The sequence below is a fragment of the Myotis lucifugus genome, unplaced genomic scaffold (assembly GCF_000147115.1).
Source record: "Myotis lucifugus unplaced genomic scaffold, Myoluc2.0 scaffold_834, whole genome shotgun sequence".
NCBI lineage: Eukaryota > Metazoa > Chordata > Mammalia > Chiroptera > Vespertilionidae > Myotis > Myotis lucifugus.
In genome coordinates this window covers 1-22,078 of record NW_005871882.1, presented here as the reverse complement: position 1 = coordinate 22,078, position 22,078 = coordinate 1, and the positions used below count along the sequence as shown (strand labels likewise).

The 22,078-nt window shown below is 56.2% G+C and overlaps 1 protein-coding gene across 1 annotated transcript; it reads left to right on the top strand.

Annotated features, from left to right (window-relative positions):
• Positions 1-450: 450 nt before the first annotated feature.
• Positions 451-20,302, top strand: DNAI2 (dynein axonemal intermediate chain 2; the record flags this gene model as incomplete). The annotated part of the gene is made up of 12 exons (XM_006106478.3): positions 451-515; positions 3,913-4,106; positions 6,110-6,271; positions 7,278-7,399; positions 9,695-9,837; positions 10,910-11,023; positions 13,349-13,488; positions 14,545-14,667; positions 16,174-16,397; positions 18,481-18,616; positions 19,083-19,229; positions 20,078-20,302. Coding segments are annotated over exons 2-12 (1,719 nt in total), but the record flags the coding sequence as incomplete, so codon positions are not given.
• Positions 20,303-22,078: the final 1,776 nt, after the last annotated feature.

Genomic DNA, 22,078 nt, shown 5'->3' with positions numbered 1-22,078 from the left:
AGAGGGGGGCTGGCAGAAGAGGGGAGGCTGGGGTTATAATTCCCACTTAGTGGATGAGGACACCGAACTACTGGGTGGTCAAACGACCTGCCAGATCACAAGCCAATAAATAGCAGAGCCGGGCCTCCCCATCCCGGGCTCAGGACTCCGGGGCACTGCCAACACCTTGGCGTTTGCTCCGGATCCTGCCCAGTGCATGTTTGCAGACTCGGATCAGCGCCTTGGCAAGCCCCTGCACACGTTTATGTTGCCGGTGTTTGCCTAACTTGTTCTATTTCCTCCTAACCCTGCAGACCTCCGGAATAGGGAGCCGAGAGCCGCTGCCCTCCCACCGGTCGGAACGGGAAGGTCACACGCTCCAGTTCGCCTCCGCGCGGCCCCGCGGACCCAGCCCGGCCAGGGTTGCCAGGCAACGGGTAAACTCCGCGGCTGGGAGCCGTTTGAGAGGCGCTGGAGCGGGCACCGCGACTGGGGCACTTCCCCAGCTTCCCGGGGGCAGGAGGAGCGGACCCAGGGTAAGGGCGGGCGGGGGAGGACGTCCGCGGCTGTGGAGGAGAGTGGAGGGTGAAGGCGGGAGGCCCGCCCCCACCCAAGAGAATAACCTCCGATCGGGCAAGGAATTCCTGGTGGGGGCGTCCCTCTGGGGTGGCCCTGCCGAGAGGCGGATGCCGGGAAATAGGCGCTTCTTTAGGGGGTGCCCGCTCCGTTGGTCCTCGCTGCCCTCAATACCTCCGAGTCGCAGGGCCCTGCAAGTTCTAAACGCCTTGCCTCCGTACCCTCCACTCCCGGTCAGCTGGTCCTGAGACCATCTGCCTGCTGGGGGCGGGGCGGGGTGGGGTGGGGAGACCAAAGGGTTTACAGCTGAATGGAGGGGACATACAGCCTGGGCTGGGGTGGCAGGAGGCTGGGCAGGCGCAGAGGAGAGCTCGCTGATGAGAATGGAGGGGAGGGAATGTACAGAGACTGGGCGCCTATGGGTGGCAGGTGCTGTAAATGCACCACTTCAGCTATTCACCGCTTTAGAGCCGGGTCCTGGCTCGGTCCGTCTGGACTTAAGTACCGTGACCTTTGACCAGGTACTTAACCTCTCCCGGCGTCAGTTTCTTCACCTGTAGACTGAGAATTGTGGTAACTGTTTGGGGGGCTGCGGTGGGGGTTCACAGCGCCTGGGACCCAGTGGGTCTTTATAGATTCGGGATCCGAGCCCCTTATCAGGTATGTGATTTGCAAGTACTTTCTTCAAGTCTGTGTCTTGTCTTCGTGCTGTCTTTTGAAGGGCAAAAGTTTTCATTCCTAACGAAGTCCAAGTTATTGTTTTTTTTCTTTTATGGACCATGCTTTTGATGCCGTATTTAAGAAATCTTATCCAAAAAAGCTTATCTTAATCAGGGTCATGATGACTTCCCTCGATGGCAGGGGCCCTCAAACTTTTTAAACAGGGGCCCAGTTCACTGTCCCTCAGACCGTTGGAGGGCCGGACTATAGTTCAAAAAAAAAAACTATGAACAAATTCCTATGCACACTGCACATATCTTATTTTGAAGTAAAAAAAACAAAACGGGAACAAATACAATATTTGTATTTGCATGTGGCCCGCGGGCCGTAGTTTGAGGACCCCTGCTCTATGGTCTCCCACTGTAGTGATAGAGTTTTTGCTCTCTCGTTTATGCCTGTGATCCCTTTTGAGTTCATTGGTGAGTGTGGTGTGAGGTAGGGGTCTGCGATCCTTCTTTTGCAGGTTGAAGGTCCAGTTATCCAGGCACCATTTTCGTGCTCTGCTACCTTGTGAGGTGCGTTGGTAATTTTACCAAAAGTCAGTTGACCGTAAATAGAAAGGTTTTTATTTCTGAGTTCGCAATTTCATCTCATTGATACAAATATGTCTGTCCTTATGCTAGTACAATGCTGTCTTGATTAGTCAGAGTTTCAACAATGTTTGCTGAATAAGTGAAATAATGAAACTATAATCAAAACAAGATGAAAGCATACAGTTGGCACTCATAAAACCTGCAAATTCCTAGGAAAATCTAGATAATTAGATTTTTTTAAAAAATAGACTCATTTTGGGTGCCCCAGAAAGCATTTGTGGGCACAAACTCTGGTACAAAGTTGCTTGGGAAAGTGAATTACTACTGTTGCATTTCTGTTGCATTTTTTTTTCATCTGTTTCTTAAGTTTAAATATTTGTCTATAGGTTTTTACTTAAATCAAGGGCCATGTCCCCCAAGCATTTTTCTACCAGGTCTCCTTATCATTCAAAGATTAGCAACACCTGCTCACAGGTAAGACCCTAAGCTCCTGGGAGTTGAAAGGCCTTCGGAGGTGAGGCCTACCATGGCGAGGCTCTTGTGAAGTTAACCTTCCCCCACGCCACCCCATCCGGAAGCTTGCTTCCTAGGCCGCCACGGAGGCCCAGCAGCCTCACAGATCCACAGCCGGAGGGACACACTTCCTGAGAGTTAGGAGTGGCCAGCAGGTGGCAGCTCTGCTCAGCTCCATAGCTGACAGGCCCCCTCAGATGACCAGCCATTTAGGCCACTGCGGAGCATTCAGACCCCACAGTCTGTGGCTGTGACAGGGGTCAGAGGGGCCCAGGTCTCTTTTGGGGGTGAGTGAAGAGCAATCTGTGGACCTGCCCACTGCATTTCTGAGACTTCCACTTAGCGCCAGGGAGAAAACACTTCCTTGTGTTGCATTGGAGTTCTGTGCTTCCCACCCTCCCAAAGTGTCTAGCCTCAGAATGACCAAGGTCAAGCAGCTGGTGAGTGTCAAGGCTAGAACTTGAAGTCCGAACCCAGCCCAATCCTTCTTTCCAGTTCCACACGGTGCTGTGAATGTCCCACGTCCCGCGTGGCTCCAGGTTCGGGATCTGGAGAAGGGGCCGCACGCAAATGAAAGAGAGGAGACAAGAAATAATAATTTGGAAATATTGGGGGCCAGGTGGGCAAGCCCAATGCAAGAGAAAGGACTTCCACCGGTGCCCAGGCCTCGCCAACCTTTTATTCAATTTTGGATACACATCTAGTTCTTAGGCAGGTAACTGCAGTAACAGACAATCTTAAAGGTCAGTAAATATTAGAAAGATTTACTCTGAGACTATTTGGTCAGGAAATAGCTTGAGCCCCCGTTGTCTGGACTAGACAATCGGTGCATCGCTCTGGCCCTTGCCAGGGCTCAAGGTTCACCAGCGTTCAGAGATCCTTGTTTACCCGTCTCTGATAGTGAAGACAGTGGGTGGCTTCCTGCACTGTGCCTTTCAAGGAACACATCAGAGAGGTTCTCAAAGGCCTAACGATTCTGCCTGCCGAGGGCCAGCCTTCTGGCCTCCTCGGGTGGACTCCCGGCCCTGTCCTGGGGCGGGTGACGTGGAGGGAGGAGTTTCCAGTGGGGTCCCCCAGAGAGTCCCAGAGCCTAGAACTCCGGAGTGGGTGAGCCTTTGGACTATTGGGTGGTTGAGGCCTCGACTCTCAAGTCAGTGTGCTGTGTGGTCAGGTCCAGCGACAGGCAGGGAACGCAGCCCAACACAATCACCATCGGCGCTTCCTCCTGCCTCGCCGTAGACATGTTGGCTCCGTGAAAACTGTACCAGCCTCACCACGTACAGGCTGGGTGATCGGACAAGGCCCTCGAGGCACCTCTGAGCATTGGACTCCTCCTGGGGAGTAAAATGGAGATGGTTCGGTCCACTTCAGAGGGCCATGGCGAGGACTGAGCAAGATAACGCTTAGCTCGCTGTCGTTACTCAGTACATGATGCTTTAAAATGCAGGCTCAGCCTCTGGACAAATCCCTAGGACCCCTGCCCTCCACCAGATTGGGAACCTGGAGCCGGGTCCAGTGAGGCCCATGGGGACAGGAAGCAGCCAGGCAGGGTCCCTCACCAAACACCCTCCCCCCACCCCTACCCCTGCAGCTGCCGGCACCATGGAGATCGTGTACGTGTACGTCAAGAAGCGAAGCGAGTTCGGGAAGCAGTGCAACTTCACGGACCGCATGGCAGAGCTGCACATCGACATCCCGCCCAACCCCGAGCTGGCGGAGCAGTTCATGGAGCGGAACCCCGTGGACACGGGCATCCAGTGCTCCACCAGCATGTCGGAGCACGAGGTGGGTGTGGTCTAGGCAACTCCCTCCACCTGGAAGCCAGTTGGGGGGCCCCCCCGTGCAGATGCGGGGAGTGTGAGGCAGGAGGGCACAGAGCCCCCCCACGATGCTCAGGGCCCGGCAGAGGGAGGGGAGGACCTGCATTGAGCAGCCCCAGGGCCAAGGGCGTGTCAATCAAGACATTCTCTCTCCCCGTGGCTCTGGCCTCACCTCTCAAATTCTTTCTAGCATCCTTTTAGGCATTTGGGACAGGGGGCGAGGTATTCTGAGGGGGCAGAGTATTACATCCACAGGCAACTGCCCAGCTGTGAAAACTCAGGATTGCACCCTACCTGGTTTGGCTCAGTGGATGGAGCGTTGGCCCGCAGACTGAAGGGTCCTGGGTTCGAGTCTGGTCAAGGGCACATGCCCGGGTTGTGGGCTCAATCCCCAGTAGGGGTTGTGCAGGAGGCAGCCGATCAATGATTCTGTCATCATTGATGTTTCTATCTTTCTCTCTCTTTCCCTTCCTTTCTGAAATCAATAAAAATATATTTTAAAAAAAGAAAAGTCAGGATTGCCCTAGAACAGTGATGGCGAGCCTTTTGAGCTCGGCGTGCCAGCATTTTGAAAAACCCTAACTTATCTCTGGTGCCGTGTCACATATAGAAATTTTTTGATATCTGCAACCATAGCAAAACAAAGATTTATATTTTTGATATTTATTTTATATATTTAAATGCCATTTAACAAAGAAAAATCAACCAAAAAAATGAGTTCGTGTGTCAGAGGTGTCATAGGTTCGCCATCACTGCCCTAGAAAGTTCTGGGGAGAGGGGCTCTGAGGTCAGAGAACTGGGTCATGGTGCTGTTCAGACGCCCAGCCAGCTCCCCGCCTGTCTGAGCCAGGTGGTCAGCTCCTGATCGCGTCGGGAACTGTGTGAGGAAACCAGACGGACGGAGATAACCCACGTATCACGTCCCAAATCAGCCGGTGGACGTCACATTTGATTTCATCAGAACACGTGCTGGTGGTTCTGATAACGCACAGCTCAGAGGAACGCCGTTGCTCGTGTTCCCGGAGCGAGTTGCTGTCACGGGGCCAGGGCAACTTTGTCCGTGTCATAGAGATGGCTGCCCGCACACCACGTTAGGGCCTCTGTCAGCAGCTGTGCCCGGAAGACTTGTAACTTTAGGGAGCGCTTCAAAACGCCAAGGAGCCCGGCCAGCGCGGCTCAGTGAACCAAGAGGTCACGGGTTCGATTCCCGATCTCGGCACATGCCTGGGGTGTGGGCTCCATCCCCAGGAGGGGGTGGGCAGGAGGCAGCCTATCAATGTTTCTCTCTCTCCCTCTCCCTCCCTCTCTCTCTCTAATCAATAAAAACATATTTTTTAAAAAATGCAAAGGAGAAGCAAGTGACTGATGAATGAGAACAGGGTCTCCACTGGGGGTGATGCAAAATCCCGGAACTAGATGGTGGTGGCGGCACAACCCTCGCATGGCCTAACGCCACTGACCTGTGCACGTGAACTGTTTAAAGTGGTAAAATTGATGTTATGTGTCGTTTACCACAATTTTAAAACACGGGGGAAGATGGGACGGTGGCACACTGCTAAGTTTAAAGGGCAAAGCCACCTCCATCCCCTCCTCCCTGCCACAGAGAATGGGCAGAGCCAACCCCAACTCTTCCCTGGTTCCTGCGACATGGCACAGGGAGGGCGGAGGCGGCAGGCGAGCCTCTCTCCTTTGGGCTCTTACGGAGCAGATGGGTGCGACTCAGAAGTGGATTTTCCTGGGCCTCTGGCATCAGCTGCAAAGATGCTAGCTCCACACAAGGGCCCTTCCATGGCTGCCTGCGACCCCCTGAGGACCAGAGACGCCTTCCTGGTACCGGAAAACCTCATGGCTTTGGCCAGACACCCCCTTGGTCCATCCTGAGCGCTCGGGGCTCGGGACCCTGGTGCGTGGAAGCGGCTAAATGCTCACACCAGGGCCGGGGGTTCTCACCCGGGGCTCTCTCTTCAGGCCAACACAGAGCGATTCGAGATGGAGACCCGGGGTGTCAACCACGTGGAGGGGGGTTGGCCCAAGGATGTGAACCCCCTGGAGCTGGAGCAGACCATCCGCTTCCGGAAGAAGGTGGAGAAAGACGAGAACTACATCAACACCATCATGCAGCTGGGCTTGGTAAGGCTTCCTGCAGCCCCAGCGGTCAGAGCCACGGCCACCGCTCAGGTTCCCCAACTGCATGTCAAGCCTAGATGTGCCTGGCCCTGTGCTCGGCTTCCGCGGCTACTCAGGGGAAGAACCATAAGGAGCCTTCTATCTGGGAGCAGGCACATCCACCACGGCAGACCGGAGGGGAAGGCCGGGAGGTGCAGGGCCGAACAGGCTCTGGGAGGAGGCTGAAAAGTGGCCCCTGTGGGCAAAAAGAACCCCAAAAAGCCCCACCCACCAGCTTCCCACCACTAGGGAACATCCTTTCACTCAGCACATTTGGACCACGCGTCTGGTCTCTGCCAGGCACAGTAGAGATTGCAAAAATGAATTCCACGTGCATCCTGCTCCAAAGAGTGTATAATCCAACAGAGGGCAAAGACAAATACAGAGATATCACCACACCACGTAGAAATAAACGATGTTAGGGGATGGATGACTGGCCATTTTGCCCCATTAGGAGAGAGAGAGTCCATTTCCTGCTGAAGGGATCACGGAAGGCTTCCTGGAAGAGGTGGCACTTGAGCATGGGATTTTCCATGATGGACATTTGGAATAATGGGGAGGGCTTTCAGGGTGAAGGAGCTGGAGATGGGTGCTATATGTGGAGTCACGGAGACTTCTGTTTGCCAGGAGCAGTGTTTCACCATTTTTTTTTTCACTTTTGTCCCCAAGGAGTCTTTTTAGATATTCTCTTCCTAATTGCCTCCCCGCATGAAATGTCGATGCCATAGGTATGCCGTACATCTGTGTATGTACTGCATGTCTACCTGCGCTTTGTATAGGAAAAGTAGTATTATTTACCTCTAAGAACCAGTTTTCGCCCTGTTGGGGTGATGCTGCCTCATTGAGAAAGCACGGGCTGAGGATGGGAAAGGACCACTAGCTATTTCTCAGCCCTCCCAGACCTCATCTCAGCCCGTCGGACAGCAGGGACCCCCATTCCCGCTGAGAACTCCGGGTGTGCCCCCCTCAGATCATGGAGCACTGCGTGAAGCAGAACAACGCCATCGACATCTACCAGGAGTATTTCGATGACGAGGACGCGGTGGAAGTGACGGAAGAGGCCCCTTCCGCTAAGACCATCAATGTTTTCAGGTATTTTTTAAAAATTGATTTCAGAGAGGAAGGGAAAGGGAGAGAGAGAGAAAGAGAGAGAGAGAGAGAGAGAGAGACATCAATGATGAGAGAGAATCATTGATCGGCTGCCTCCAGCACGCCCCCTACTGGGGATCAAGCCCGCAACCCGGGCATGTGCCCTGACCGGGAATCGAACCGCGACCTCCTGGTTCATAGGTTGACACGAACCACTGAACCTTGCCGGCTGGGCTTCGGGTATTTCTATAGTTAGGCAGGTGCTGCCAATCTCGGTCACCTCTGTGGGCGGGTGTTCTAATGTGACGATACGGCATGTTTCCAAGATTCAACACCTGAAACCAAAACAAGGTGCAGAGAGCACCGCTTCGTTTGAAACACTCCTGGGTGTCTGTGTCTGTGTCTGTGCCTGTGTGCATGGGTACATGTATGTGTGCGTATGTGCTTGAATATGCGGGGACTACCGGGGATTTGGGAAGTGTCTAGCCGCAAAGGCCAACCCTGGGAGATTCATTTTCCACCAGAACCCCCGGAGGGGTCTGACCTCGGCGGAATGACGCATTTCCAATCATCCCACCCAACCCCCAGATGAGGAAACTGACCCCCAGGAGGGGGACGTGCTCGGAGCACACGGTGGGTGGGGGCCCAGCCAAGGCTGGAACCCTGGTCTCCTGACTCCCAGCCCGAGCTCCTTCCCCTACAGTAGTGCTCCCAGGGAGGAGGGACGGGGGCGGGGGGGTGCACACACTGAGACAGCTATTTGTCCATTCCGTCCGTATTCTTCCAGGAAACAGTCCCAGTTTGGGGCCATTGTCTATAATACTTAACTCTTTCTCATGCTCCCTCCCCCCTTGCTCTTTAAATGAAGAGCTTTTTATTTTTTTTATTTTTAGAGCAATTTTAAGTTCACAGCAAAATTGATCAGAAAGAACAGTTTCCATACACACCCCTCCCCCCACCCACCCACACAGCCTCCCCCACTGTCATCATCAGCCCCAGAGTGGTAGGTACATTTGTCACAGTGATGAGCCAGCATGGACACATCATCATCACCCTGTCTGAATCTGTCCCAGGCTGCGGTAGCAAAAGACCATAACAAAATATCATTAGAAAACGAGGCAGCTTAGGAACTACTGAAGTCTGTTTATCACTGTTCTGGAGGCGGGGAGTTCTGAGATGGTTGGGTTCTGTGTCTGGTGAGGACCCACTTCCTAACTCACGGACACCCACCTCCTCGCTCTGGGGTGAGGCTGCTCCCTGGAGCCCCATTGAAAAGAGCACTAATCCCATCACGAGAGCCCCACCCTCCTGACCTAATCACCCCTCAAGGCCCCCACCTTAATACCATCACATTGGAGATTAGGTCTCAGCAGATGAATTTGGGGCGGGGACGGGGCCACACATACCTTCAGCCTATAGCTCACCCCAGCTCACTCTGAGTTGTCCATTCCATGAGCTTTGACACGATTATCATACACAATACACAATAGCTGCACTGCCCTAAGTCACCCGTGTCTCACCTATTTATCCCTTTCGCCTCCAAACCTTTGGCAACAACTACATGGTTTCGCCTTTCCCAGAATGCCATGGCCTCAGGCATAAGTATGCAGCCTTAGCAGAGTGGCATCATTGAGTGGCATCATTTCTTTTTAATACTGAACAATATTCCAATGTATGAATGGATCACAAGTATTGGTTCCAACTTTTAAGAATTAAGAATAGCTCGGCCAGCATGGCTCAGTGGTTGAGCGTCGACCGATGAGCCAGGAGGTCACAGTTCGATTCCCAATCAGGGCACATACCCGGGTTGCAGGCTCCATCCCTAGTGTGGGGCATGCAGGAGGCAGCCGATCTATGATTCTCTCTCATCATTGATGTTTCTATCTCTCGCTCAATAAAGCTGCTGGAAACATCCATGTGCAGGTTTTGTGGGGACACACGTTTTGGACTCATTTGGGCAAATCCCAGAGAGCATGATTGCTGACTTCTCCATGCCCCCTTTTATTTTAATATTAACGGGCAATCAAGCCTCAGGCTCAGAACCTGCAGCAAGTGAAAAAGGCAGACTGGGATTTAATAATTTGTTTCCATTGTTTTAATTTTTATTTTTAGCTCTTATTTATGGCTGGTGGGACTGGTGTTCGATTAAGGGAGTCCTATAAACTTTGTTTTAAATAAATTTCTCTGAGTGGATGCTTTTGCTTCCACACGTTTGAATATTTTAAAGAAAATCTTTAGTAAATAAGACATCTGGGGAGCCTGGCACTCCAGCTTTCTGCCCTTTGCTGCCCCCTAAAGGGACCCCCAGGAGATCAAGCGGTCGGCCACACACCTGTCCTGGCACCCGGACGGCAACAGGAAGCTGGCGGTGGCGTATTCTTGCTTGAATTTTCAACGGGCACCTGAGGGCATGAGCCACGACTCGTACATCTGGGACCTGGGTGAGGGGCGGGGAAGGCTGAGGGGCGGACTTGGCAGCGGGGGGCTCTCGCAGGGAGGGACCGGGACCAGGAGGAGGCCTCTCACTGCACCCTGTCTGGGGTTCAGGCTCAGCCTCGCAGTCAAACCCGGGAGCAGGAGACTCGCTTTATTTCCAGATCTGTAATCAGGGCATTCAGACCAGACCCCACAAAGTCCCGATTGTGGCCCCCGAGAGGGGGCAGATAGCATTCCACGGAGGAGGGCCCCGGAAGAAGGGCCCAGCCTGAGGGGGAGAAGGGGGGCCGCCGGGGCCTCACCCTCTGCCCAGCTCTTCGGGGGCTTTGTTCCGAAATCCTGGCCAAGCGGGGGGCACCGTGGGCCCCCGGGGGAGCACTCCAAGGGGCAGAGCTGGCAGGGTGGGCTTCCGGCTCTCAGACCCCCTTCAATTGCCCGTCCCTGTGAGAACAAACGTGGGCCGTGGTTTGTAGGGCAGGTGCCGAGCACGGACCGGAGCACGCTACCCTCTGGAGCAGTGCAGCGTGCTGCGGGGTGGGCCCCATGGTCCCCAGAATACAGACCAGGAAACTGCAGAAGCCGAGGGCGTGGGCTTCCGTAAAAACCGTAGGGTAAACTTCGTTCCATTCCAAACCTGGGAAATGGACTCAAATTACAGTCACAGACTCACAGTTCTAATTCCCCAAAACAAAGCCAGATATTCAACCCCCCTCCCCGGCCCAGGCCAGAGGGTGCGGCCTGGAGAAAGGCTCAGGCACCCCCTCCTGTAGATGGGGTTGAACTGTTTGGCCCTGTCCTTTCCTTTCCAGGCCTGGTGGGATACGCACACACACACACACAACACGCACACACACACAACACGCACAACACGCACATACACACACACATATCTATAATAATAAAAGTGTAATATGCTAATTAGACCGGACAACCTTCCGGACGAAGCCGGAGCTGTGAGGGAAGCCAGTGCCAGCAGCCGGGGGAAGGAAGGCCTACTCTTGCATGAATTTTGTGCATCGGGCCTCTAGTATATGTATATGTTATATATATATATTCCCCCCCACCTCTGCTTTTTAGAAAGCCCCAACAGGCCCGAGACTGTCCTGAAGCCGTCCTCGCCCCTCGTCACCTTGGAGTACAACCCCAAGGACTCGCACATCCTGCTGGGAGGCTGCTACAACGGGCAGATCGGTAAGAGGGGTCCCAGCGCTTAACCAACGGTCGCCTGGATGGAAAGGCCTTTTGCACTGGACAAGCTCTGAGTCAAGTCCTTATGGGCAGCCTTGCCGGGGGGACTCGGGGAGCCACCAGCCAGTTCTTCGGCCAGAGACCCACGAGCTCCAGCCCCACTCGGCGGCCCCCGGGGCTGCCAGGCGACCATTCCACCGGGAGAGGGGGTGCTGCCTCTCAGGGCTCCCCCCGGGATGGGGAGTGCAGGCCGTGAGCAGGGCGAGTTCCGATGCACCAAGACCCTGTTCTCACAGGAGCGGGAGGTGTTAGAGTCCGCGGCCTTCGCCTGGCGTTTGGAGTTCTGACAGTGCGGAGTGTGACAGCTCTGCTAGTGCTCTCATTGCTTGTGTGGAGGGAGGGCCATAGAAGAGCTCCATCTTCAGAGGTCCTTGCTGATCACACACCCAGAAAATGATTCTTTTTAAAAAAATGTTTTTATTGTCGAAACCGGTTTGGCTCAGTGGATAGAGCGTCGGCCTGCGGACTGAAAGGTGCCAGGTTCGATTCCGGTCAAGGGCATGTACCTGGGTTGCGGGCACATCCCCAGTGGGGGGTGTGCAGGAGGCAGCTGATCGATGTTTCTAACTATCTATCCCTCTCCCTTCCTCTCTGTAAAAAATCAATAAAATATATTTTTAAAAAAATGTTTTTATTGCTTTCAGAGTGAGGAAGGGAGAGGGGGCGGGATAGAAACATCGATGAGAGAGAATCATGGAGCGGCTGCCTCCTGCCCACCCCCGACTGGGGATCGAGCCCGCAACCCAGGCTTGTGCCCTGACCAGGAATTGAACCTCGACCTCCTGGTTCATAGGTCGATGCTCAACCCCTGAACCACACCAGCCGGGGGAAACTGACTCTTTTGATTACTAATGAGATCGGACAAAACCTGCCCACATGGGCTCCGAAGGTCCCTGCCCGCCCTCCACCTCAGGCCCTGGGGCAGCCTGTCTGTACCCCAGGCCAGACTCCCCGAGCAGGGAAAGGGTTCCCCACCCTCCTACCTTCACAGGCTCTTACCCTCCCTTCTTCCTCCAGGAGCAGGAGCCAGACTGGCCGGGGAAGTTCTCAGAAACGCGCTGAGGCCAGGCTGCCCCTTGGCGCTCTGAGTCCCCGGGTCTCCCTCTCAGACCTGTGGCCTCCTTCCCGGGGAAGCCGCCGGGTTAGGGAGCAGATGTAGCTCCCATGGGTCTCCCTGTCCCATCGCCTGGGGGCCAGGCTCCAGCAGGCGGAAGCAGAGCCGCTCTGCCATGTTTTATTCAGGAGCCCTGCCTCACTCATTATCCATCACCCCTCTCGGTGCCGCTCCCCCAGCCCAGGCCCTGGGCCCTGCTGCCCAGTAGGGATCACCACTGCAGGACCTCCCCTGCCCCCTGCCCTCCCCCTTCTTCCCCCCCCCCCGCCCCCCTCCCGCCATGAGCGCTGCTTCCCCCCAGCAGGGCAAGCTTGGCCGGTGCACAGTGCAGGGCAAATGCTTTAGACTGGACTCCATCAGTCAGCACTTAAGTGTCAAGGACTTGGTTGTTTGTTTTACAAAGTCAGCTTTCCTAGAAATGGCAAGTGCGGGGCGGGGGGAGGTGCAGGGGGGTCCTGGCTGCTCATCGTGGGAAAATGGAAACAGAATCGATTAGGACAAAAGGTAGATGAGCTTCGGGTCCTTCTCGGTAAAGCAGAAGAGGTGAAGCACTAATGGTGGGAGGGAAGGGCGAAGCTCCCTCTGGGAGGTGTTTCCATCAGAGGCAGCAACGGCCGGAGGATGAAGGGGAAGGAGTTTAGGCAGCAAGAGAGGCTCACCTGAGTGCTCCTACCCCGGGCCTGTCCCTGGTGCAGGCCTCCTCTCTCCCTGCCGGGTTCACTCCATCCCAGGCTCATCCTCAGTCTCACTTCCCTCTCCCCTCCTCCAGGAAGCCCTCCTTGACTACCCCTGTGGGTCCCCCACCAGAGAAATCACATCCCGGGCTGTATTTGCAGGTCCCCTTCCTGCCTCTCAGGGACAGTGTCTGTCCTAGTCTCAGCGGCCTCCCCAGGGCCCCGGGGGGTGGGGGGTGCTCAGCACGAGGCAGGGGCTCGGCAGGATGAATGAATGAAGCGTGCAGCCTGGGAGTCACTCCTCGGAGATTGTGTGGGGGCTTCAGGGGTGGCAGGAAACTCAGGCTGGTGTGAACCCTGCCCTGATTCTAAGAAACCACGTCCCTGCCAAACCAAGAGGAGCAGCACCCCTGCCCCTGCTCCCCCACAGGAAAGGAAGCCCGTGCCCTGTTCACCTGCCCCTGCTTTTCCTCCCGCCAGCCTGTTGGGACACCCGGAAGGGCAGCCTGGTGGCGGAGCTGTCCACCATTGAGTTCAGCCACCGAGACCCCGTGTACGGCACCATCTGGCTGCAGTCGAAGACGGGCACTGAGTGTTTCTCGGCATCCACAGACGGGCAGGTACCCACAGACGGGCAGGTACCCACAGGCGGGCAGGTACCCACGGGCGGGCAGGTACCCACAGGCGGGCAGGTACCCACAGGCGGGCAGGTACCCACGGGCGGGCAGGTACCCACAGGAGGGCAGGTACCCACAGACGGGCAGGTACCCACGGGCAGGCAGGTACCCACAGGCGGGCAGGTACCCACAGGCGGGCAGGTGCCCATAGGCGGGCAGGTACCCACAGGCGGGCAGGTACCCACGGGCCAGGCGCTGAAGGGGAAGGGGGTGGGGAGCAGTAACGGTTTCCGGGTTCCCCCTTGTAATCACAGGGAACGTTTTCTTTGCATCTTATTATTGAATTGAAAACTACGTAACACACGCGCACAGCACAAAACGCAGCAGGCACAGAAGGGCAGCCGCCGTCCAGGAGGCACCGCCCACACCACGCTCTCCCGCCAGGGGCGGTGTCTGCGCTCAGAGGCGTCTGTCTTCTCCCCTCTGTTTGCGCGCCCGCCACGGGGATCTGCCTTGATGTTTCCCTCCGTGTATTTGGAGATGATTTCAGAGTTCATCAGCATTGCCCTGTGCCTGTTAGGGACTGCATCAGGGATGGCAGCATTTACTGCAGAGGATTTTAATATTTTGTTGTTACCAAAAAAATGTAGCAAAGCGTGTGTTTGCATGCACATGGTTGCACACATGGGCAGGTACACCGACGGCACAGGTCCCTGGCAGTGGGCGTGTGCATGTATAACATGGCTATAATGTGCCGTAGAGAGGGGGGCCTTTAAGAATAGGGACGCTGGGCCCACCGCTGGCGATTTCGATGCAGTAGGTGTGGGGGAGCCCCAGCACCTGCATTTCGTGACGCCTGCCCATGACTCTGATGGCCAGACAGGTTTGGGAGGGACTGTCCACCAGAGCAGTCATTCTCAAAGCATGTTGTCCCTGGGGGCTGCTGTCTCACCCCCTTTGACCAGAGTGACTGACGCCAGGGAGTCGGAGGAGGTGAGGGGGCCGCAGGCTGGGAGACTCGCGGGGCCCCGGGTCTCACGCCGCCCCTCCTCCCACCAGGTCATGTGGTGGGACATACGGAAGCTGAGCGAGCCCACCGAGGTGGTGATCATGGACATCACCAGGAAGGAGCAGCTGGAAAATGCCTTGGGGGCCATCTCCCTGGAGTTCGAGTCCACCTTGGTGAGTGTCCCGTCCTCCCCCTTCCTGTTTCTATCGCCCGGGCAGCTGGAGCCACGAGCGGCCGTGGCTGGTGTATCAGATGCTTGTGGAGCCCGGGCTGCTGCTCATCTTGTGCCCTGCACAGCCCCCAGGAGCATCGTCCCAGACCCGGTGGTCTTTACAGCAGCGTTCCAGCAGGGGGCAGCAGAGCTGCTTGCGGAGGAAGCCATGCTCATTCCCAAGGAGTCACCAGCTGGTGGTGGGCAGGCGGGCGGAACCGAAGGCAAGCTTCAGACAGGACCAGAGTCCAGAAGCGCCCACTCTATGTCGGAGGCCAGGCTCTGCCTCGGCCTCGCGTGGGACCCTGGGAGGGTCACTTCACTTCCTGTAGGGAAGGAGGAGGTGGTGGAGAAGGAAGTGAGGTCAGAGAAGGCTCCTAGGAAAACCACAGCGCAGGCGTGATTATTGGATTTAGTAACTGGGAAGGACCAGTAAAAACAATATCAAAGGTGGCCCAGCTGGCGTGGCTCAGGGGTTGAGCACCAACCTCTGAACCAGGAGGTCAGGGCTGGATTCCCAGTCAGGGCACAGGCCCAGGTTGCGGGCTCGATCCCCTGTAGGGGGCGTGCAGGAGGCAGCCGATCCATGACTCTCATCATTGATGTTTCTATCCTCTCTCCCTCTCCCTTCCTCTCTGAAATCAATAAAAATATCTTTATAAAAAAAAACCTAACATAAAATTTACCGTGTACAATCCAGTAGTGTTAAGTACATTCGCGTTGTTGTGCAATGGGTCTCCAGAACTTTTTCATCTTGCAAAACTGAAACTGAAAACAGTTGTGTGCCTATGAAACAACTCCCCCTGCCCCCTGCCCCCGCCCCTTCCACTTCCCGTCTCTATGAATTTGATCCCCAGGCACCTCCTTTAAGTGGGCTCATGGTGCTTGTCCTTTTGCGACGGGCTTATTTCACTTAGCGCCATGTCCTCGGGGTTCACCCACATGCTTGCCTGTGTCAGCATGTCCTTCCTCTTTAAGGCTGAATAATACTCCATTGTAGGGATGGACCACATTCTGTTTATGCATCTTCTGTCGATGGAACTGGGTGGCTTTCTGAGCCGCTGTGAATGATGCCGCCAAGAACTTGGGTGGACAGTGTAGCCGGTTTTGCAGGGAGCAGCTGGACTCACGTCTTATATTAGTCATTTAATCACCTACTTGGTGAACAGACATTCGGATCTTTATGGCAGAATGCCTTACGGACGCAATGGTGCTGCATGAAGAGGGCTGGTGATGAGAGATCCAGAGCTAGGAGAGTCGGGGGCCTCCCTCAAGCACGGGGCCCTCGAGCAGGTTCCCAAGAAGGGTGGGGTCCAGTGAAGATGGGAAGAGTGGGGGCAGCCCCCGAGGAGCAGCTGGGACACAGCCTGAGCAGAGGCTGAAACCCCAGAAGGCTGCTGGCCACGCCGGCGGAACCCCGAGCTGATGTTTCACGGAGCCACCCACCCCTGTGTCACCCCCTCCGCAGCCGACCAAGTTCATGGTGGGCACGGAGCAAGGCATGGTCATCTCCTGCAACCGCAAGGCCAAGACGCAGGCCGAGAAGATCGTGTGCACCTTCCCTGGCCACCACGGCCCCGTCTATGCCCTCCAGAGGAACCCCTTCTACCCCAAGAACTTCCTGACCGTGGGCGACTGGACCGCCCGCATCTGGTCGGAGGAGAGCCGCGAGTCGTCCATCATGTGGACCAAGTAAGAGGGCGGGGGGAGTTAGGGGGGAAGAGGGATGCAGGAGGGTGGAGGGGACGGAGGGGGCCCAGCCCAGCCCAGCCCAGGAGGGACCTGAACCTTTGTGTGCCCACAAACACCCCTCCACAAGCACCTGAGCTTATGCTAGGAAGTGGCTTGAAGGAGGAATGCACTTCAGAGCTCCCAGATGAGTAATAATAACAGCCACAAGTTCACTTTGCTGACCCTCAAGACAACCCCAGGAGTCGGTAGCCTTGTTCTCCGGTCACCTAATTGCAGGTGTGAGGGAGCCGAGCTACCGGGAGCCAACGCCGTGTGCTCCCGGCCACCACACCTTGTTTATCCATTTACCTGCCGATGGACACCTGGGCTGCTTTCGCCTCTGAGCTGCTGTGAATAGAGGCTGTGAACTCGGGTGGACAGGGTAGGCCAGTTTTGCAGGGAGTAGCTGGAGGTGGGTGAGGGGGGAGGGCTCTTCTAGACCCATGTTTTACATTATTCATTCAATCATGTACTTTATCTGTGAACACATTCCGGATCTTTCTGGCAACATGCTAAGAGGACACATGCTGTTTTCTGCAGCGGCCGCACCGATTGACATCCCCACCCACAGCGACAGAGGGCTCCCTTTTCTCCGAGTCCTCGCCAACACCTAGCTTTTCTAATCATACCCATTACGCCAGGCGAGGTACCTTCGCCTCGTGGTTTTAATTTGCATTTCCCTGTTGATTCGTGGTGTTGAACACCTTTTCATGTGCCTGCTGGCCGTTTGCATAGCTTTTCTTTGGAGAAACGCCTGCTCAGGTCCTTTGCCCATTTTGTCATTGGGTGATGGGGTTATTTTATTTTTTTGCTATTGAGTTGTATGCGTTCCTTATATATTTTAGATATTAACCACCTATTAGATATATGGTTTGCAAATATTTTCTCCCATTTCATAGGTGGTCTTTTTAAAAAATATATATTTTTATTGATTTCAGAGAGGGAGAGAGAGAGGGACAGAGAGAGATAGGAACAATGAGGAGAGAGAATCATTGATCGGCTGCCTCCTGCACACCCCACACTGGGGATCCAGCTCGCAACCCGGACATGTGCCCTGACCAGCCATTGAACCATGACCTCCGGGTTCATAGGTCGATGCTCAACCACTGAGCCACGCCGGCCGGGCCATAGGTTATCGTGTATCTTGCTAGTCCTTTGCTGGGCAGAGGCTTTCTAATGTGATGTGATCCCCGTGTTTATGTTTGTGCTTTGGTTGCCTGTGCTTTTGGTGTCGTGTCCAAAACTTCACTGCCAAGACCCATGTCAGGGAACGTTCCCCTGTGGTTTTTCCTAGGAGTTTTATGGTTTCAGGTCGGCCATTTAAGTCTGCAGTCCACTTCGAGTTGATTTCTGTGCATGGCGTCAGATAAGGGTCCGATTTCATTGTCCGCTGCAGAAACCTTTGAGACTCTAGATCAGTGATGGCGAACCTTTTGAGCTCGGCGTGTCAGCATTTTGAAAAACCCTAACTTAACTCTGGTGCCGAGTCACACATAGAAATTTTTGGATATTTGCAACCACAGTAAAACAAAGACTTATATTTTTGATATGTATTTTATATATTTAAATACCATTTAACAACGAAAAATCAACCAAAAAAAATGAGTTCATGCGTCACCTCTGACACGCGTGTCATAGGTTCGCCATCACTGCTCTAGATCAAACCGCGTAGGAGTGTACCACTCTCCTGATTTAGTGTGAGGGGTTCTCTGGGCACATCCTCCCGCTAACTCCTTCAGCGAGTCCTGGGACTGGGGCACTGGGCCAGCTCCAGCCCCGCACGCCTGGCCCCTGCAGTGAGCTCTGGAGAAAGGCCAGTGGCCAGCCCAGGGGAAGGACCAACCCAGAGCCCTTCAAAGTGCAGCCTGTGAGCTGTGGGTGGGTGAGGTCAGCACAGCTAGAAGTCAGACACAAGGAAGAACTTCCTGGCCAACAATGAGAGCCTGCAGCCCGGGAGAGGCCAGGAGAGCAGAGCTGTGGCTCCGCAGCCTCCCCGTCCCTGTCAGCCACAGTGGCCCCTGACGGTGGCCCCGGCTGCCCACAGGTATCACATGGCGTACCTCAGCGATGGCGCCTGGAGCCCGGTTAGGCCGGCGGTGTTCTTCACCACCAAGATGGACGGGACCCTGGACATCTGGGACTTCGTGTTCAAGCAGTGTGACCCCGCCCTCAGCCTGAAGGTCACACACACCCCCTCCCCCATGCATCCGGGTCAGGGGTGGGGAACCTTTTCCCTGCCAGGGGCCGTTTGAATATTTATCACCTCGTTCACGGGACAAAATCATCAACTTAACAGTTAGCCTGCTCAACGTTTAATGAAGGCACCCCTCATGCCTTGGCAGGGCCAGACCAAATGATTCTGTGGGCCCTCTACAGCCTGCGGGCCAGACATTCCCCACCCTGATCTAGGCCCTCAGGCCCTGGTGGCATGGGTGAATGTGAGGCTGAAGGGTGGGGGGGGGGGGGAGAGTGTGGGGGAGGAGACAAGGTGGAAGATGAGGCTGGGGAGGGAGTGACAAAGGGCCCTGACAGCCAGTCTCAGAGTGTGCACTTCCTCCTATGGGTCGGGAGCCTCCCGGGAGCCAGAGAATCAGACTGAGGCTCCTCTCTCCGCCTCCACGTGGGCCTGCCTGGCCCTCCCCGCAGGTGTGCGACGAGGCCCTCTTCTGCCTCCGGGTGCAGGACAACGGGGGTCTCATCGCCTGTGGCTCCCAGCTGGGGACGACCACCCTGCTGGAGGTCTCGCAGGGGCTGTGCAACCTCCAGAGGAACGAGAAGAACACGGCTTCTTCTGTGAGTGCCCGGTGCAGGGCCGAGGTGCCCTCCAGCTCACCTTCCCCACCAGGGGCCCGCAGAGCAGGCCAGTCCGAGGGACACGGATGGCCGCTCCCTCTCCCCTCCTGGAAAAATGGTGGACATCCTGGGGGGGCTGGGAAATGGGTGCTGGGGTGCTGGGGGCGCTGTGGGTGCAGGGGCTGAGCTCCGTCACTGCACACCACCCCCCCCCCGGCAGGTAGCCCTGGAGGCGCTCCGTGGGGCACACGATGCTGAAAACCCCTGGTGCTGGGACCTGGGAGGGCCTCCTGGCTGTGCCTGAGCCTGTGGTCCCACCTCTGAGCTGGTCCTTCATGGGCCCAGGGCCACCATATTGTACAAATCCAGAGGGCGCTCTTCACGCTGTCATCTATGTCCTTAGAACCCCTTAGAATTGAGGAACTCGCCGTCCCAGCTCCCACCTTCTGACCCCAATATTTAGCCCTCTGTTCTTTATTATTATTATTATTATTATTATTATTATTGATTTTAAAGAGGAAGGGAGAGGGAGAGAGAGATAGAAACATCAATGACGAGAGAGAATCATTGATCGGCTGCCTCCTGCACACCCCACACTGGGGATCGAGCCCACAACCTGGGCATGTCCCCTGACCAGGAATTGAACCTTGACCTCCTGGTTCATAGGTCAAGGTTCAACCACTGAGCCACACCGGCCCGGCTAGCCCTCTGTTCTTGCTGTCAGCCCCGAGTGCAGGCCTCTTTGGGAGCTGTTGTGAGTAGAGCGAGGAGGACCCCGTCTGGCCCCTGTGCCAGGGGCCCCAGCTGCCACCCTCTTCCCACGGCCTCTCTGCCCCTGTTCGGCCCAGATATTTGAGCGGGAGACCCGGCGGGAGAAGATCCTGGAGGCCAGGCACCGGGAGATGCGGCTGAAGGAGAAAGGCAAGGCGGAGGGCAGGGAGGAGGAGCCACGGGAGGAGGAGGTCTCCATCAACCTGGAGGAGCTGGTGGCCAAGGCCGAGGAGGAGTTCTTCAATGTCATCTATTCGGAGATGAAGAGGAAGGAGACGGAAGCCTTGAAGAAGCCCACAGAAGTGAGAGCCTCGGTGGGGCCCGCGTGGGCGGGTGGAAGGCATGGCACTGAGGTTCTGCCTCTTTGCCGACCTCCTGGGTGACTTCAAGCAAGTCACCTTATCAGGTGGACCTCAGTTTGTCCATCTGGCAAATGGGAGGCATGAGTCCCTTCCTCCAGAGGAATCCAAGTCCCCAGGTGGACGCGGCCTCCCGAGGGCAGGAGCCGTGCTCCGTGCTTGTGGGAATCCTCCTCTCCCACCCCCGTGGGTGCCTGGAGCACCCACGTGAGCAACTGAATGAGGGTCGGGGGCTAAGGGAGCTGTCAGGTAAGAGTGAGCCCGAGGTCCGTGGAGGGGCTGTGACATCCATGGTCTGGAGGGCGTTCTGGTGTCAGGGGTGTGACCTGAGCTGAACTCGTGTACCTGTGGCCTGGCTCTCCAGCACCCTCTAGCGGTAACAACTGGGCTGGCTGCTTCCCTTCTCAGGCCTTTCCTTTTCACTCAGAAAATATGGAGATTAGCTCCCAAGAGTGTCTGGTCCCCTCCGAGGCCCTCTTCCACGGCGGGGACCGGAGAGGAGGCATTGTCCGTGTGGGCCGTTGCCTGAGAGACCCACAGATCCGATACCAAGATGGGCAAGTGCAAACGGGCAGCAGGGAAGGGCAAGAGCCGGGGAGCGCATGTCCATGTCCACCCTTGTGGGCGAGACCAGTGGCATCGTTTGGGGGCATGGCCCAGTGCAACGTGAAAAGGGGGAGCCCTTGCTCCAAAAGTCTTGGGAATTTCAAGACAATGACAACAGAACATGGAAGCAAGTGTGGGACCCTTGCCAGCACAGCCTCGTGTGCCCGCACAGGGTGCCCACACACGGTGCCTGCACAGGGTGCCTGCATAGGGTGCCAGCACAGCCTCGTGTGCCCGCATAGGGTGCCCGCACAGGGTGCCTGCATAGGGTGCCCGCACAGGGTGCCTGCATAGGGTGCCCACACAGGATGCCTGCATAGGGTGCCCACACAGGGTGCCCACACAGGGTGCCCGCACAGGATGCCCGCACAGGGTGCCCGCATAGGGTGCCCGCACAGGGTGCCCACACAGGGTGCCTGCACAGGGTGCCCGCACAGGGTGCCCACACAGGGTGCCCGCACAGGGTGCCCGCATAGGGTGCCCGCACAGGGTGCCCACACAGGGTGCCTGCATAGAGTGCCCGCAGAGGGTGCCCGCAGAGGGTGCCCGCACAGGATGCCCGCATAGGGTGCCTACACAGGGTGCCTTCACAGGGTGCCTGCACAGGGTGCCCACACAGGGTGCCCGCATAGGGTGCCCGCACAGGGTGCCCACACAGGGTGCCCGCACAGGATGCCCGCACAGGGTGCCCGCACAGGGTGCCCACACAGGATGCCCGCACAGGGTGACCGCCCAGGAGGCTGGCCCTGCTTGAAGAGCTGAGTGGCAGGTTCCTGGGTGCTAACACGTGGCCGGAGTGACGGAGGCTGGGTGAACACGCGGAGAGGAACCTGCTTCCGTCTCTGGCTTCTCCCCCCTCCAGCCTCCCTCTCATGGGGTCTGGGGAGAGGTGTGATTCGCAGGCACATTTTTAAAAAAATATTTTTATTGATTTCAGAGAGGAAGTGAGAGGGAGAAGGAGAGAGAGAAACATCACTGATGAGAGAGAATCACTGACTGGCTGCCTCCTGCACGCCCCACACTGGGGATGGAGCCCGCAACCCGGACATGTGCCCTTGACTGGAATTGAACCTGGAGACCCATGAGTCTATAGGTTGATACTCTATCCATTGA